The 16,039-nt window shown below is 46.4% G+C and overlaps 1 protein-coding gene across 1 annotated transcript in view; it reads left to right on the top strand.

Annotated features, from left to right (window-relative positions):
- The window catches only part of TSNARE1 (t-SNARE domain containing 1), a 352,037-nt gene that overhangs the window by 240,695 nt on the left and 95,303 nt on the right, over positions 1-16,039 (top strand). The window contains exons 9-10 of the mRNA XM_081205110.1: positions 6,413-6,485; positions 13,174-13,256. Of these exons, the coding sequence (XP_081061236.1) occupies positions 6,413-6,485; positions 13,174-13,256 (156 nt within the window). The remainder of the gene's footprint in view (positions 1-6,412; positions 6,486-13,173; positions 13,257-16,039) is intronic.

Raw genomic sequence — 16,039 nt, 5'->3', positions numbered from 1 at the left:
GTATGGTTTGTTGGCATACAACCAAGGAAATGGGGGCAATTGGCAGGCCCCCAGCTGGCTCCAGCCCACCAGTCGGTGTGCCGGGCGATCTCCAGTCCTTGTTGCAGCATCTGCAACCCACAGCTTCAAAAGCTGGGGCACGCAACTCAGCAGAGATAACGTGCAAACCGAAGTGGCAGGAGAGGTTGTGTAAGCATATTTACAAGCAGTTTATTCAGCATACATCAGGACAAAAAAGGAAAACATGTCTGCTCCCTTTCGTGTCCAAAGCAAGACGGCATAAGCAAAAGCTCTACACAAACGGAAGTTCCCAGCAATCTGTGCTGGAGTGTAAACAGACATGTGGCACCCAACAGTCTCATGCCTGTCCCTTAAGGTGGAACAGAATACCCCAACATGGTTTTCCTATTAGTAAATTCCATTTAGTTAGACTAAATGTGGAGGATCAGGAGGGATAATAGCCGGGATGGCTATGTTCTACCTTCCCAGCCAGAGGCAGTAAAGTTTCTGAATTCCAGTTGCTGGAAACCACAGGAGAGGAGCAGGCTGTTGTGCTCACGTCCTGCTTTGCAGATTTCACACAATTTTCTGGGTTTCCACTGCAATATCAGGATGCTGGTCTAGATGGGCCATTGGTCTGACCCAGCAGGCTGTTTCTTTGCTCTTCTTCCCTGTCTTCAGACGAATCCTGTTTCTCCCCCATATGAAGGGTTACTGTTGGTGTTCTACTCATCCTGAAAGTGCACGGCCCTCGTGAAAGCCCATGGGGCTGAATCCCAAGAGCTCAAGCACAGCTCGAGACAAGACATTTACAAGACAGGCAATTCACTCCTGCAATTCTTTTCCATGAGAGATTGTCAGGCTTGACCAGGAGGAATAAATCAGTGAGCAGCAGAATAGCTACAAGGCTTCCTGGCTCCTTTCCATCTGCGGCTTCTGGTCCTGAGCTTGACACACAGGACGACAATAAGTGACGATGGTTAAGTGTTGTTTCACAACGTGGCCTCGCCTCTATTAGGGAGTGCTGGAGTATGTTGCCAAATTATTTCACATTGGCTTCGGAACAGCTCCGCTGAGCCGCAGACTCCTCATAAGGCCAGCAAGCGACATGAGGGAAGATGCTTTGAACAGAGAGAGAATGCATCTGGTGACACAGCTGTATATCTTGATTTCTTACGAGTGTCAAGCCAAGGAGCAGGTCTGATGGTCACCCCCAAGGGCCACTCTGGAAATAACAACAGCACTCAGAAAGACTTAACAAATGCTCTTACGACTGTAGGCTTTAAGGCCCACAAGACTCTTGTGTAATGCACCCTGTGGAATCTTGAAATTTACCATTTAGGATTGCATTGATAAAATAAGTCAGGGATGAGGAACACACACCTGGTGGCCCTCCAGGTCTCTATATGGCCCTCAAAACTCTCCCCAGACCAAAACTCACCATTCCTGCTTTGCACCCTCCTTGAGAGCTTATTGCTGGCTGGGATGTATCCTTGAACTCTAATATTGCCTCTTCCTTGCCTAGAAGGAGGATAGAGAGGGCTGGGGATGTGTGTTTATGGAAACTAGCCACTTGTACACAGAGTTGAAATTTGCATTCATTGATCTGCCTGTTAGGATATAGTTCCATTCCACCTTTAGAACAGATGTGTGGATTGCTGTATGCCACATGTCTATTTACTTCCAGCACAGTCAGCTGGGAACTTCTGTTGTATATAGCTTTTGCTATGCTGCTGCTTGCTTGGACACGAAGGGAAGCAGACATGTTTTTCCTTTGTTCCTGATGCTGAATAAATGCCTGTAAATATGCTTCCATATGCCTCTGTCCGCCACTTCCGTTGTGAAAAGTTATTCACTCTGCTGATTAGAGCGTACTCAGTCTCTGAAGGCTTCTGAAGCTCGAGTCACTGATAGATGCTGTTCCGAGAACTGGAGTTTGCCCTGCTGCTGCCGGCCTGTGGCTGGAGCCAGCTGGGGGCCTGCCAAATGCCCCCATCTCCCCGGATGCATCCCAACACTGCCAACCTTTTCCTCCAGCCCCAACCACCAACGGGGTGTGGGCCTTAGAAGGAAGCGTAAAAGGGAATGCAGCCCACAAGCTGAAATATTAATCCCTTGTGTAAATATTCTGTTCCTTGCTTGCTGTCCCCCAAAAATGTTTCTCCAGTAGCGTACCACCATGCAACACTTTTGTTCCTGCTTTGAGCTTACACAAGGTAAAGGTAACGGTAAAGGGACCCCTGAACATTAGATCCAGTCGTGTCTGACTCTGGGATTGCGGCGCTCATCTCGCTTTATTGGCCGAGGGAGCCAGCATATAGCTTCCAGGTCATATGGCCAGCAGGACTAAGCCGCTTCTGGTGAACCAGAGCAGCACATGGAAATGCTGTTTGCCTTCCTGCCAAAGCGGTACCTTTTTATCTACATGCACTTTGACGTGCTTTCGAACTGCTAGGTTGGCAGGAGCTGGGACCGAGCAACGGGAGCTCACCCCGTCACGGGGATTCGAACCGCTGACCTTCTGATCAGCAAGTCCTAGGCTCTGTGGTTTAACCCACAGTGTCAACCGCATCCCTGAGCATGCACAAAGGGCAGCCTAAATTGAGGATTCATCCATCACTAGATGTAACAGGCACCACCTCTGAGCAATTAGCACCCACCTGCTGAATCTCAAGACTTGAGCCTCGGGTGATGTGGCAACGCTAGTACTGTGGCATAAAGAGATGCCTAAACTGGGAGAATAACAAACCCGCCATTTAGACGCCCCTGTGAAATTTCTGTGCGTTAAAAGCACAAAAAAGGACTAAAACTCAAGGGTGTTCTCTTTTCGTGGCAATGCGTGTTGCTCTGACATTTCTGACCCCTGCTTTATAATCCACATTTCCATCACTGGTGTTTCATTTTCTATTTCGGAGCGGGGGAAAGGTGCTATATTTAGCTGTACCCATTACCTGCTGCAGATGCCTTTGGAGCTACTGTTTGTCCACCCTGTGCAATTTGAACCAGCCTGCCCTGTTTCAGCGACCTGATGAGATTTTAATCTCTGTGATCTTCAGAGTTCAATGTGCCCCGTTCACCCTCATGACGCCGATAGTGGAACCAGAGGATGGCATTATATTTGTGGACAATTAATTTACCTAGGGAGGCAGGTAGGAGACAGTGATCTGTAGACGGCTCCGTCTATTGTGAGAAACAGTGTACTATTTTTTTGTTGTTTGGTTTGGTTTCCTGCTTTCAAATATGAATTACAAAGTCCCAGAGGCTTCTGCCATCTGGACTAATGAAGTGGGAAGCCTCCCGTGCTCAGCAAAAGGAAAGTGGGAAAGTGGTTTTGAGAGCCAAGCTGACGTTTCTGTCTGCTCTCAGGAGAAACACCTTCCTCTGCTGTTTGCTTTATGCGTAGATCATTTCCCACTTCCAGAGTTTATTAGTCATTCTGTTGGCGTCTTCTCCTTCCTTAAATATGCCTGTTTGTGTTTGGTGAGGGTCTGCCTTCTTCGTGTGTGTGTGTGTATGTGTGTGTGTGTGTGTGTGCTGGAGAGGAAGATGGTGTGTATTTATGTATTTTTATAGACTATGTACCACCATCAGATGTAGCATCCAACCCACAGCTCCACGCACTCGTGGAAAAATGATTCAAGCTCTTGGCATTGTGTGGTGGGGAAATTATGGGCTGCACCACTTCTGGGCTGCACCACATCAAACATGAGGTGGTTGTGTCCTATTGGGAAGACCCAGTTCTCTGAGTGCATGTTCTGGAAGTTGGGCAATAGGGGAAGTACAGGATTCCTTTTGGTGTACCGACCTCCCTGCTGCACCAAGGATTCCCTGCCCGAGCTGCTTCAGGTCATGGTGGATGTTCTCCTGGAGACACCTAGTTTGGTTGTCCTAGGGGATTTTAACATCCATGCCGACACGACCTTACAAGGGGCTGCTCGGGACTTCGTGGAAAGCATGGTCTCCATGGGGCTGTCCCTGAATAAGTTTGGCCCAACTCATAGTGGACATGCCTTAGACCTGGTGTTCACCTCCAGTGATGTGGGTGATCTGACACTAAGTAAAAGTGAAACAAAAGAAGTGCCATGGTCAGATCACTTCCTGGTGCAACTGAACTTCTGTGCGACCCATCCCCTCTGCAGGGAGGTGGGACCAATTTGGATAGTCCGCCCCCGCCACTTAATGGATCCAAATAGTTTCCAGAGAGTGATAGGGGATGCTTTATCCCAGGTTTATGGCCTTTCAGCTGATTCTCTGGTGGCCTGCTGGAATGCAGAGTTAACCAGGGCTTTCGACTGTCTGGCTCCGAAGCGTCAAGGTTTTGCTTTCTGGATAAAAAAAATCCTTTCAGTAGCACCTTAAAGACCAACTAAGTTAGTTCTTGGTATGAGCTTTCGTGTGCATGCACACTTCTTCAGATACACTTCTTTCTGGAGTCACACAGCTGGAACAGCTTCCAGTGAAATCTCTTGAGATCTCTCCAGAATCCACTGTCGAGCAGAGGTGGGGCACCCATGGGCCCCACAGAATTCTGCCACCCAAGGCCACTGCTTCATTCTGCCTCATGGGAAGGCCGGCCCTGATATGCAATTGCTCAAAGTGGAAATAGGTCAGTTGTAACCCAATACCAATCTTTTGGGCTCTTTTTGTCATGATAGGAGCATGCGTAAGATCTCTTAATCTGTCTGTTCCTGTTGTAGCCAAATAGCCAAGTTGTAAGGGTGTGCTTTGGATGTGCTGTTGACCTTAAGCTCTCTGGGGAAGGGGTTTCAAATTACATCAAAGGAGATTGAAGCTCAACATTAGGAAGAACTTCAAGTAGGTAAGAGCTGCTTGGCAGTGGAACGGACTCCCTCAGGCGGTTGTAGACTTCCTTTATTGGAGGTGTTTCAACAGAGGTTGGATAGTCCGCTGCCATGGATGCTTTGGTTGAGATTACTCCACTGTAGGGGGGTTGGAATACATTTCCCTTGGGGATCCTTCCAACCCTTCACTTCTATGTTTCTGTGATTCTAAACAAAGCTCCTTCACAAAGACCTCAGGCATGTGGCCAACAGAGGATTGCCCTTGGGTTGGGAAAAAGAAAGGAAAGCTTCTCAGCCCCTGATTTAAAAGTTATCCCCCTCTTCCTCCCCCAGGATTCTGCAGACCCTTTTGCAACTGTTAATATTGTTGTTGTTGTTGTTTAGTCACGTCCGACTCTTCATGACCCCATGGACCAGAGCAAGCCAGGCACTCCTGTCTTCCACTGCCTCCCGCAGTTTGGTCAGACTCATGTTTGTAGCTTCGAGAATGCTGTCCAACCATCTCGTCCTCTGTCGTCCTTTTCTCCTTGTGCCCTCCATCTTTCCCAACATCAGGGTCTTTTCCCGGGAGTCTTCTCTTCTCATGAGGTGGACAAAGTCTTGGAGCCTCAGCTTCAGGATCTGTCCTTCCAGTGAGCACTCAGGGCTGATTTCCTTCAGAATGGATAGGTTTGATCTTCTTGCAGTCCATGGGACTCTCAAGAGTCTCCTCCAGCACCAGAATTCAAAAACATCAATTCTTCGGCATTCAGCCTTCTTTATGGTCCAGCTCTCACTAATATTAGCATAAATAATTAAAGGTTTATTGTGTTTAATGACAAAGAGAACAGATAATATTTGCGAGACATTATCCCTAGCCTTTGTCCCCCCCCCTTCCTCTTCTCTTTTTCTTGGTTTTTGTTTCTTGGATTTGTTCAGTGGCTCAATCGTGTGTGTGTGTGTGTATGTGTGTGTGCACGCTCCTTCAGTAATTCACAATGACTCTTTCCGGCTTTATTACAAATTAATGAGATTCTTACTGCATTACATAATTAAGTACTGTGGTATTCACAGTCACATAATGAACTCTCTCCCCCAAAAGAGCATAGATCCACTTGGCACCTCTGATGAATTCATCACGGGAGACAGCTTAGCGTTCCAAGCATTGGGGCTGCGATTACTCAGACGCCACAGGTTCTAATCCCAGAAGGAGCAAACTTGCAAATGAGCTGGCACCGTGGAATTTAATATTCAAGGGAGCCGTTCTCGAGGGAGCATTGGATAACTGAGCTGGGAAGAGAGCACATCTGGGTGTGTGTGTGTGTCTGCAAAGCCAGTTCATCAGGGACCAGGGTGGTCTAGTGAATCCCACTTAAAGCCATGACCCGAAGATGGCTTGGACGTCACTTTGAGTGCATGCAAAATGAGATGTGGCATTCCAAATAATCATGTAAGAACAGAGGAACATGTTCTGCTCATGAGTCCTCCAGAGCCTAGAGCACGCTGCTTCTTGCTCAGGTGGAACAACTCTTTGATATTTAAATGAAAATGGTTTTTGGTAAGACCAGGAAAAAATCTCATGTATTGTTCCTTAGTTTGCAGAAAATGCTGATATTCTTTATTCTTTTCAGAGTGATATGCTGGATGTAAACCAGATCATCAAGGACCTGGCCTCTATGGTATATGAGCAGGGTGACACAATAGGTAGGTATCATTGTAGCATAATGCTGTTGGTTTGTTTCTTGTTTCATGATGTTCCTTAAATCCAGGATTCTTCTTCTTCTTCTTTGGCGATCACTTGTAGCCGAGTAAAATTGTCTTCCATAAACACGGTTTTAACAATGAGTCCGTAAGTGACTGTGGAGGCCAATTCTGGGTCCACACGTCCTTCCACAGTGGGGGCACAGGTTTCCGGGCAGGAGTTGATCACAGTGTGGATTTGCCAAGCATGCCTTCCTCTTAGCAAATTTCTCCCTTGTGTCCTGAGTTCAAGCATCTTCAAAGCCCATGACACCTTTGGTAAAGGCTGTTCTCCAACTGGAGCGCTCGTAGGCCAGTGTTTCCCAGTTGTCAGTGTTTATACTACATTTTTTAAGACTTGCCTTGAGAGAGTCTTTAAACCTCTTTCGTTGACCACTGGCATTACACTTTCCATTTTTATTTTTTTATTTTTTTTTAATTATATTTATTAAAAGTTTAAAAATTACAGAAAAAAGAAAAAAAGAAAACAACACAAAATTTAACAAGACATACATTACAATACATAAAAAGGAAACCATAAAAAACAATACAACAATATAGCAAAAAAGAACAATAACACTAAAAATCCAATATTCCATATCTTTATCTTTCATTTACTTGTTTCATCGACCTCCTCACACCTCCCTTTTTGTATTCTAGTTCAATTAATTGTTTCAGCAAATTCTTTCCATCTTTCTCAATTTTTGTTCTATAATTTATCTTAACAGTCTAACCTATTTATTAACTCAGCAAATCCTTTCCATCTTTAACTGTATTCTGTCATTAAATTACCATAATTTATTTTAACCTTATCTTACCATAAAAAGCTTTAAAACTTAAAACTTAATACTTATTTATACATAACTCCTTATATCATTTCTACTAAAGCCAAGTAGTTTCATTCCAACATTTGTCCTAACATTCATTAATTTTACACTAATTCTCAAAATGAATTTTTAAAACTTTCTTCCAATCTTCATCCAACGTCTCTTCTTCCTGGTCTCGGGTTATGTCAGTCCTTTCTATCCATTACATCTAGTCCATCAACCTGGTGATCTTCTGTCCGAGGCTCTTAAGTCTTTTCCATGTCCCTTCTGCAGATCTTCTTCTTGTTTATACCTGCACTTTACTTTGTCTTTTGCTGATCTTATTCTTAATTTCCTTCCTTTCTCATTGAGGAGTAGGTCTCGGGGAGACTCCAACCTAACCATGTCTCCATCCCCCCTCGGCAGGTCAGCCCATTCTCCACAGTCAGCACTGTAATCCAAAAAGTATTTATAGGCATGTTTCAAAGTCCCTCCAAAGTTAAGAACCCCCACAACTCCAAACTCCCCCTGACCCAAAACCATATCCCAAAAGGGGATATCCCTGCATAGGTGGGTCCATCCAATTTCCCATCTCCAAACCAAACAGTACTTCATCTCTCCAAATCTGACTTTCTCCAGATTCAGTCGTCAAAGACAGCAGCTTATGTTCCGACAAGGCCTCGGGTCTCTCCATTTGTGTTACTTGAGGTTCAACAACAACCTCCTCCATTATCTTCTGCACTTGCCCTGTCAAAGCAGATTCCTGGGTTGGTTCCTGAGTGGTTTCTATATGAATATTCACTGTTTGTCCAAAATTACTGACTGCAACAGTCATCAAATCCATCTTCTCATGCAGCTGCTCCAACAAAGCACTTGTCTTGCAAAAAGCAAGCACCAAAACTTCTTCTAAGCACATTCTTATCCAAGGTCAAAGTCTGGTCTCACGATCCTTAATCTCCACAGCTGTGGAATTCCCCAGATCAACTCCAGCAACAGTTTAACAAGCTCCCTCTAGAGGAGACAATTTCTATTTGTATCCATCTTTTGAAAGCAGGTCCAGCAAGAAAGAAAAAAAATACTTTTGTTTTTCAAATGTTTTGTTTCTTTTAAATGCAAAAGGCAACATTGGAATCAATATGTTTCTCTTTTTTAACTATCTGTCAAAAGACGTTTCATTCACAGTCGATGAACTTCCCCAAAACGTCTGTCTCTGACACCCCGTTCCCAGGTTCGAGACGGTGGAAATTTATCTTTCTTTACTCTCTCTCCTGCAGGTTTAAACAATCTAAGATTCCCCCCCTCTTCTCCTGCTTCCAAGAGGGGTTTTGGTAATTTTAACTGAAGGAAATTTAGTCCTTTATATACGACTTTCCAGACTTTAGCTTGCAAAATTTTTGCTTCAGTCTATTTACAAAAGCGGAAGGCGGACTTCCTGTTTAGAACCTTCCCACTTCGGTGCCAAATTAAAATGTTTCGTAGCCCAATTTTCCGTTCTACTCACGGGTAGTTGGTTAGAGTCCAATTGTCCACAGGAAAAAGTCAGCGCTCTCCGGCAACGGCTGTGCGGCTTCACTCTGTAAAAGTAGCAGTCGATTCAAAATACCGTGCCACTCACCCCACTTCGCTTCAGATCCCCTAAAAAGGGTTTCCCCGCGAGTAGGGGAGGTGCTCTTGGTGTCAGCTGAATCCCACGTTCCCAGGCTTCCTCCGCCTGGGATTTTTGAAGGGTCTCCGCCTTCGCCGCGGCGGCAAGACCCGATTTTCACGGAGCGGGTTCCTCTCGGCCAGAGGAACTCCGCCATTGCCGATGGCGCTAACCCGGAAGTCCTACACTTTCCATTTTTAAGTTTGCAATAGAGTAGTTGCTTTGGAAGACGATAATCAGGCATCTGCACAACATGACCAGTCTAACGAAGTTGATGTTGAAGAATCATTGCTTCAACACTGGTGATCTTTGCTTCTTCCACTGGCATTAGTTCAGTTGTCTTCCCAAGTGAAGTGTACAATTTTTCAGAGACACTGTTGATGGAATCTTTCGAGGAGTTGGAGTTGGTGTTTATAAATGGTCCATGTTTCACAAGCATACAGTAAGGTTGGTAGTGCAACAGCTTTGTAAATCCAGGATATCCCATGCTAAGAACAGAAGAAGGGTGGCTGCTGGATCAGACTAAAGGCCCACCAAGCACATCATCCAGATGGCTCTGGGGGGTCCAAAAATGGATCACGAGCGCACAAACAGGTCACATTCCCCAGCAACTGGCATTCAGGCCAATGGACCACGTAGTCCAGCATCATGTTCTCACAATGGCCAACCAGTGTCTGAATGGGAAACTCACTGGTTCCATCACCTCCTGGCAAATAGAAGGGGAAGAAATGGAGGCAGTGAGAGATTTTACTTTCTTGGTCTCCATGATCACTGCAGATGGTGACAGCAGTCACGAAATTAAAAGACGCCTGCTCCTTGGGAGAAAGGCAATGGCAAACCTAGACAGCATCTTAAAAAGCAGAGACATCACCTTGCCAACAAAGGTCTGTACAGTTAAAGCCATGGTTTTCCCAGGAGTGATGTATGGAAGTGAGAGCTGGACCATAAAGAAGGCTGATCGCCCAAGAATGGATGCTTTTGAATTCTGGTGCTGGAGGAGACTCTTGAGAGTCCCATGGACTGCAAGAAGATCAAACCTCTCCATTCTGAAGGAAATCGGCCCTGAGTGCTCACTGGAAGGACAGATCGTGAAGCTGAGGCTCCAAGACTTTGGCCACCTCATGAGAAGAGAAGACTCCCTGGAAAAGACCCTGATTTGGGGAAACATTGAGGGCACAAGGAGATGGGGACGACAGAGGACGAGATGGTTGGACAGTGTTCTCGAAGCTACAAACATGAGTCTGACCAAACTGCGGGAGACAGTGGATGACAGAAGTGCCTGGCGTGCTCTGGTCCATGGGGTCACGAAGAGTCGGACACGACTAAACGACTAAACAACAACAACAATATACGTTGGAACTAAGATCATGGCCACTGTTCCCATCACCTCCTGGCAAATAGAAGAGGAAGAAATGGAGGCAGTGAGAGATTTTACTTTCTTGGGCTCCATGATCACTGCAGATGGTGAAAGCAGCAACGAAATTAAATGACACCTGCTTCTTAGGAGAAAAGCAATGACAAACCTAGACAGCATCTTAAAAAACAGAGACATCACCTTGCCGACACAGGTCCATATAGTTAAAGTTGTGGTTTTCCCAGTAGTGATGTATGGAAGTGAGAGTTGGACCATAAAGAAGGCTGATCGCCCAAGAATGGATGCTTTTGAATTCTGGTGCTGGAGGAGACTCTTGAGAGTCCCATGGACTGCAAGAAGATCAAACTTATCCATTCTTAAGGAAATCAGCCCTGAGTGCTCACTGGAAGGACAGATCGTGAAGCTGAGGCTTCAATAGTTTGGCTACCTCATGAGAAGAGAATCATAGAATCATAGAATCATAGAATCATAGGATAGAAGACTCCCTGGAAAAGACCCTGATGTTGGGAAAGATGGAGGGCACAAGGAGAAGGAGATGACAGAGGACGAGATGGTTGGGCAGTGTTCTCAATGCTATGAACATGAGTTTGACCAAACTGCAGGAGGCAATGGAAGACAGGAGTGCCTGGTGTGCTCTGGTCCATGGTGGCACAAAGTGTCGGACACGACTAAACAACTAAACAACAACAACAACATACGTTGGAAGCTTCCCAGAGTGGCTGAGGGCAACCTAATCAGGTGGGCAGGGTATAAATAATAATATCATTACTATGGAATAGGACATCCCTATTTTCATCAGAGAAATGTTGGAGGGTGTGCAGGCGCCACTAACCCTTTTAGCCCTGTGAGCACTTTGGGATTTTTTAGACAGAGGGACAGAGGACACTATACAATCTTGCAGTGCACACACACCCTGATCGCTTGGGAAAGCAAAATGTTGGTTCTGGCAGAATTAATCTGAACCTTGAAATCTCAACGAGCTGAAGGAGGAACTTCCTCCCTTAGCTCTGTGTACAGATGCTAGGCACACCCTAATTTAGGGGCTGCACAGAGAATCCGCTTTCCCAGTGCACCACCACCTGAACTATTGAGGGTGGCAGAACTACCAAGAGGGCAATCTTAACACCATCCATCACATAGACACACAGAATTATAGAGTTGGAAGGAACTCTGAAGGTCATCTAGTCCAGCCCCCTGCAATGCAGGAATATACAAGTGCCTCTTACGGGAATCAAACCTGCAACCTTGGCATTATCAGCACTCTCCCCAACTGAGCTATCCTGTCATGGTGCCCTGTTTTCTTTCTGCCTCAGCTTGTCTTCTGCCAAAAACCACACTATTCGTCCTGCTGTCCACTGGGGCAGAACTAAGCAACTTATGCAATTTACGTAATTAATGCTGTACATAGCCCTAGGATCATTATATTACTCATTATGCAATGCAAATAGGAGGGAAGGGGGACTGTAATCAACTGCATATCATTGACGGATTGAAAGCAACAGCAAATACCAGTTGCGCTTGTTGGCATGATTTCTGTAAGTGGACCCTCTCAATATCCTCTTCCGTTTCTGCTTTTGTCAGAATTCTCTGACAATCCTAGACATTCGCTCCCATTTCGCGCCAAAGCATCACATACTTTCGTCCCCCTACAGTGCAGCCCTCAATCATGCTTCATGCATAATGTGAGCTGCTGAAAGTGTCAAAATTGGTTGCTTGGCATCTGTCTGTCTCGGGAGACCATGAAGGAGTGTGCTTTTGGGAGTGGAGAGGGGGTGGGAATATCCAAAGCTGGGAACAACATCCAGGAATAGAAATCCCAGAAGTTTATTTTCCTGGATGGATACTGTCTGTGTCACAGACCCGTTGGGAGACCCGCAGCCCTCGCCCACCATCGTTGCTCAGAGCTGATGGGTGCCCTCCTTGATGGACGTGGCGAGAGATCAAGGAGACATCAACAACCCGTGTGTCTGTCTTCTTCCTTGGCAGTCCTTTTTTGCACAGAATTAAGCTTCTCGGTTTTTTGCCGGGCTCCAGGAGACATATCAGACGTGAAAGCCTCAAGCTACATGATAGCATGCATCAGTTACTTCCCGTGACCCTTGTCACCGTGTCCCTTACGGCGAGATTTATTTTCTGAGGAGTTTCCCATGCTGCGAAAGGGGTCCCACTCCTGACTCGCTGGCGGTGGTGGTGTCTCCGTTGGAAAATATCCAAGCAAAACAGAACGGCTTCTGTCTGAAAATGTAGCATTCTAAATTATCCCACCCAGCCCCATGGGCCACTGCTGTAGCTGTTTCTTTCTGAGCTGATGTGGGCTCTTGTCTTCTGCAGAGGAGAGGTGAATTGGCCCAATCTGATGGTTCTTTTAGTGCCAAACAGAGGATTTTTTTTGTTTTTAAAGAAAGCCCCTAGGTGAGAGATGGAGGTGTTGCTTTGAGCAAGAGACGCTCTTCGAATCCAGCTTTGATTTGTAATTAACTCCCCGGGCCAAAGAATTTGTGGCAGCTTTAAGAGTCATTTCCCTCCTGATTGATGGGTACATTTTATGCTGCTGGTGACACTATCCTGCATTTTTTTTTGAAAAAAATATCTGTGTGTTTATTGTTTATTTATTTTGCAGAGGGGGGGGATTTTAAAGCAGAATTCCTCTTTTCCTGTAACGCCTCTCTTTTGCTTTAATTTGTTGTCATTTGCATCTGTAATTGCTTGTTGGTCCTATATTTTGTCAACCACTTTGAGTGTGACTTGGGTTATGTATAAATTAAATTTCGGGATTTGCTCGCTACTCCATACCATGTAATTACTTTCTATTATCTTAATTTACAGATAGCATTGAAGCCAACATCGAGACTGCCTCCTCAAATGTGCAATCTGCCAATGAGCAGTTGGCCAAGGCCAGCCAACACCAAGTAAGTTTGTGTGTGTGTTTTAAGGAACAGAAAAATATCCTGATTAGATCCATGCTATTTAAAATGATTTGGGCAAATTGAACCTGGCTCTGTACCAGTAACTCTCTTACCGTGTTTGGAAGTGACTTGGAGAGTGTTCCTAAAATGAGAGCTTAACCTCTCTCTCTCTCTCTCTCTCTTTTTCCCCTCCCAAGATTTAAATGACTTTTTTTCCTCTGCTGGCAGCTTGCATTAAAGACATCATTTTGAGACCTGCATATTAAGCAGACTTTTCCCAACAGAAAACGAAGCAATTAGCAACTGTTGTTCTTTGAAAAATGGTGTTAAAATGCATCCTTTACGCCTGTTGTGTTCTCCCTTCTTGGAGCATCCTAACTAGACAGCTGATTGAAAAGATTGTGTCGCCAGCAGATGTGGTCCCGTGGGGAAATGGGATTAAGCCACAGTCTTTTAAAGCTTCTACCAAAGGTCCTTTGCACTGTGGCAAGAATGAAATAGGCACATGCAAACTGCTAGACGTGTTCGAGAATAGGCAGAGTTGTTGATGGACTCTGGAAAAATGTGTGTGGATACACCTGTACTACGAAACAGGGCCTAGAACAGGGGTCAGCAAACATGTTCAGCAGGGGGCCGGTCCACTGTCCCTCAGACCTTGTGGGGGGCCAGAGTATATTTTGGAGGGGGGGAATGATGCAAGAGCACCACGAGCCCCTGTGGCTGCTTACCTGTGTCTTGCGAGCAGCAGGGGATGGCGGCGGTGGCGGCGGCAGAGGGATGATGAGTGGTGCGCGAAAGGGCTCCAGAGAGGGGCTGCTTAAAATAGCAGCCGCTCGAGCACTGCTGCTGCTGCTGGCACCAACAAGGCCCAGCTCCCTTCCTCCTCTAGACAGGGCAGGGAGAAGCCAGGAGGAGGGAGGGAGGGAGGAGGACGTGCCACCGAGGGAGGGAGAGGGAAAGAACTCACAAGCTGGCGATCCACACAGTGATTCCCGGACCATCCGCGGGCTAGATCCAGAAGGCAATTGGGCCTGATCCAGCCCACGGGCCTTAATTTGGCTACCCATGGCCTAGAACATGTGAGAGATCCCAGGTTTCGCCTGAGACTGACAGGTGAGATGTTCGGCTTGGCCGTGGGGTCCTCATGACCATCTTGTTACTCTGTTGTGGCAAAAATACTCTCTATCTCTGCCATCTCACCATCTGAGCAAAGGTTGGGTCTGTTCCTTGATAAGCAGCTTTTGTTTACTGGTAGGATAAGAAAATAAGGAGCCAAGGGCAAAGCAGAAGACACCTGATGCCTCTTCTGTCCCCAGAAACCCAACAGAAGCAGGTGGACTCCAGAAATAGCTAGCATGTAGCTCCTTCGACTGCCACGGACTGTGCTGAGGCCCATAGAGGAGAGTTTCCAAGCCGCTTTCATATCTGGCAAACATAAACGTTCCCAGGGACTCCATGGCTAAACACCAGGGCTCCTTTAACAGGTGGCTGACCTTGAAGTCTTGCCAAGGGCTGCCCGTGACTAAGTAATAGGTAGGAATTTGGCTATCCTTCTCAGCAGATGTCTGAATGCAATATAAGAGATCTGACTAGCTAATGAAGGGATCCCAGACCCGTTAAAGATGGTCTAGGCCATGGGTCTGCAAACTAAGGCCCGGGGGCCAGATCCGGCCCAATTGCCTTCTGGATCCGGCCCACGGATGGCCTGGGAATCGCCACGTGGATCGGCGGTCCACAGGCTGGATCCAGAAGGCAATTGGGCCGGATCTGGCCCCCAGGCCTTAGTTTGCAGACCCATGGCCTAGACCATCTCTCGCAAGGCACAGGTAAGCAGCCACGAGGGCTCGTCCGGTCCTGTGGAGAATGGTGGGGAGAGTCGCGGGGGGGATTTTTTCCCTTCAAAATATAGTCTGGCCCCGCACAAGGTCTGAGGGATGGTGGACCGGACCCCTGCAGAAACAGTTTGCTGACCCCTGACTCTAGGCACAAGTGGAGCCATTGCTGTTCACTACAAACTCCTCAAAATGCAAAGGTATTTGCATTTCCATTACAGTGTAAGAGCTAATGCATGTTAGAAAGCATCTTCTCTATAACTGAGCACCTTTTGGTCCTCCGTGTGTTGAGACCTGTGAGCATCGTGCTCCCTGGGCTGATACCTGAACATGCTCCCACCCCATGGATGCTCAGAGAAACAAGACTTCTTCTCCTGACTGACTGGAATCCTCACTCTTGCCTCCTCTCCTCATCTTTGTGTGTCTCAGCTGCATCGGTTGCTTCCTCTCAGGGTTTAGCCAGCTCCCTTGCAGGAGTTGTAATCCCAAAAGGACACACACACACAAATACATATGGATGGTCCCAAGGAAAACAGAATGGAAATCCTGCTAGATGCCCTGGACGTGCTAGCAGTTGTTCACTAGTCTCAGACTCCCATCTAAAATATGGCAAGGATCATTTTGTTGTGCAAGGATTGCAATGAATCAGTTTCTGCTGACATACAGTGGTGCCTCGCAAGACAAAAAGAATCTGTTCTGTGATTCTCTTCGTCTAGCGGTTTTTTCGTCTTGCGAAGCAAGCCCATTGAAGGATTAGTGGATTAGCGCTATTAATGGTTTTTAGTGGCTTTTAGCGGCTTATCTGCTGATCGGATCAGCTGATAAGCGGCTTAGCGGCTTAGAAAAAGGGAGGGAAAAGGGAAAAAAACCAGCAGGAACTCGCAAGACATTATCGTCTTGCGAAGCAAGCCCATAGGAAATTCGTTTTGCGAAGCACCTCCAAAACAGAAAACT

Source organism: Podarcis bocagei, assembly GCF_964188305.1.
Source record: "Podarcis bocagei genome assembly, chromosome: 8".
In the NCBI taxonomy this organism is placed as follows: domain Eukaryota; kingdom Metazoa; phylum Chordata; class Lepidosauria; order Squamata; family Lacertidae; genus Podarcis; species Podarcis bocagei.
The sequence above is the reverse complement of the archived record's forward strand: the minus strand, read 5'-3'. Positions and strand labels throughout refer to the sequence as shown.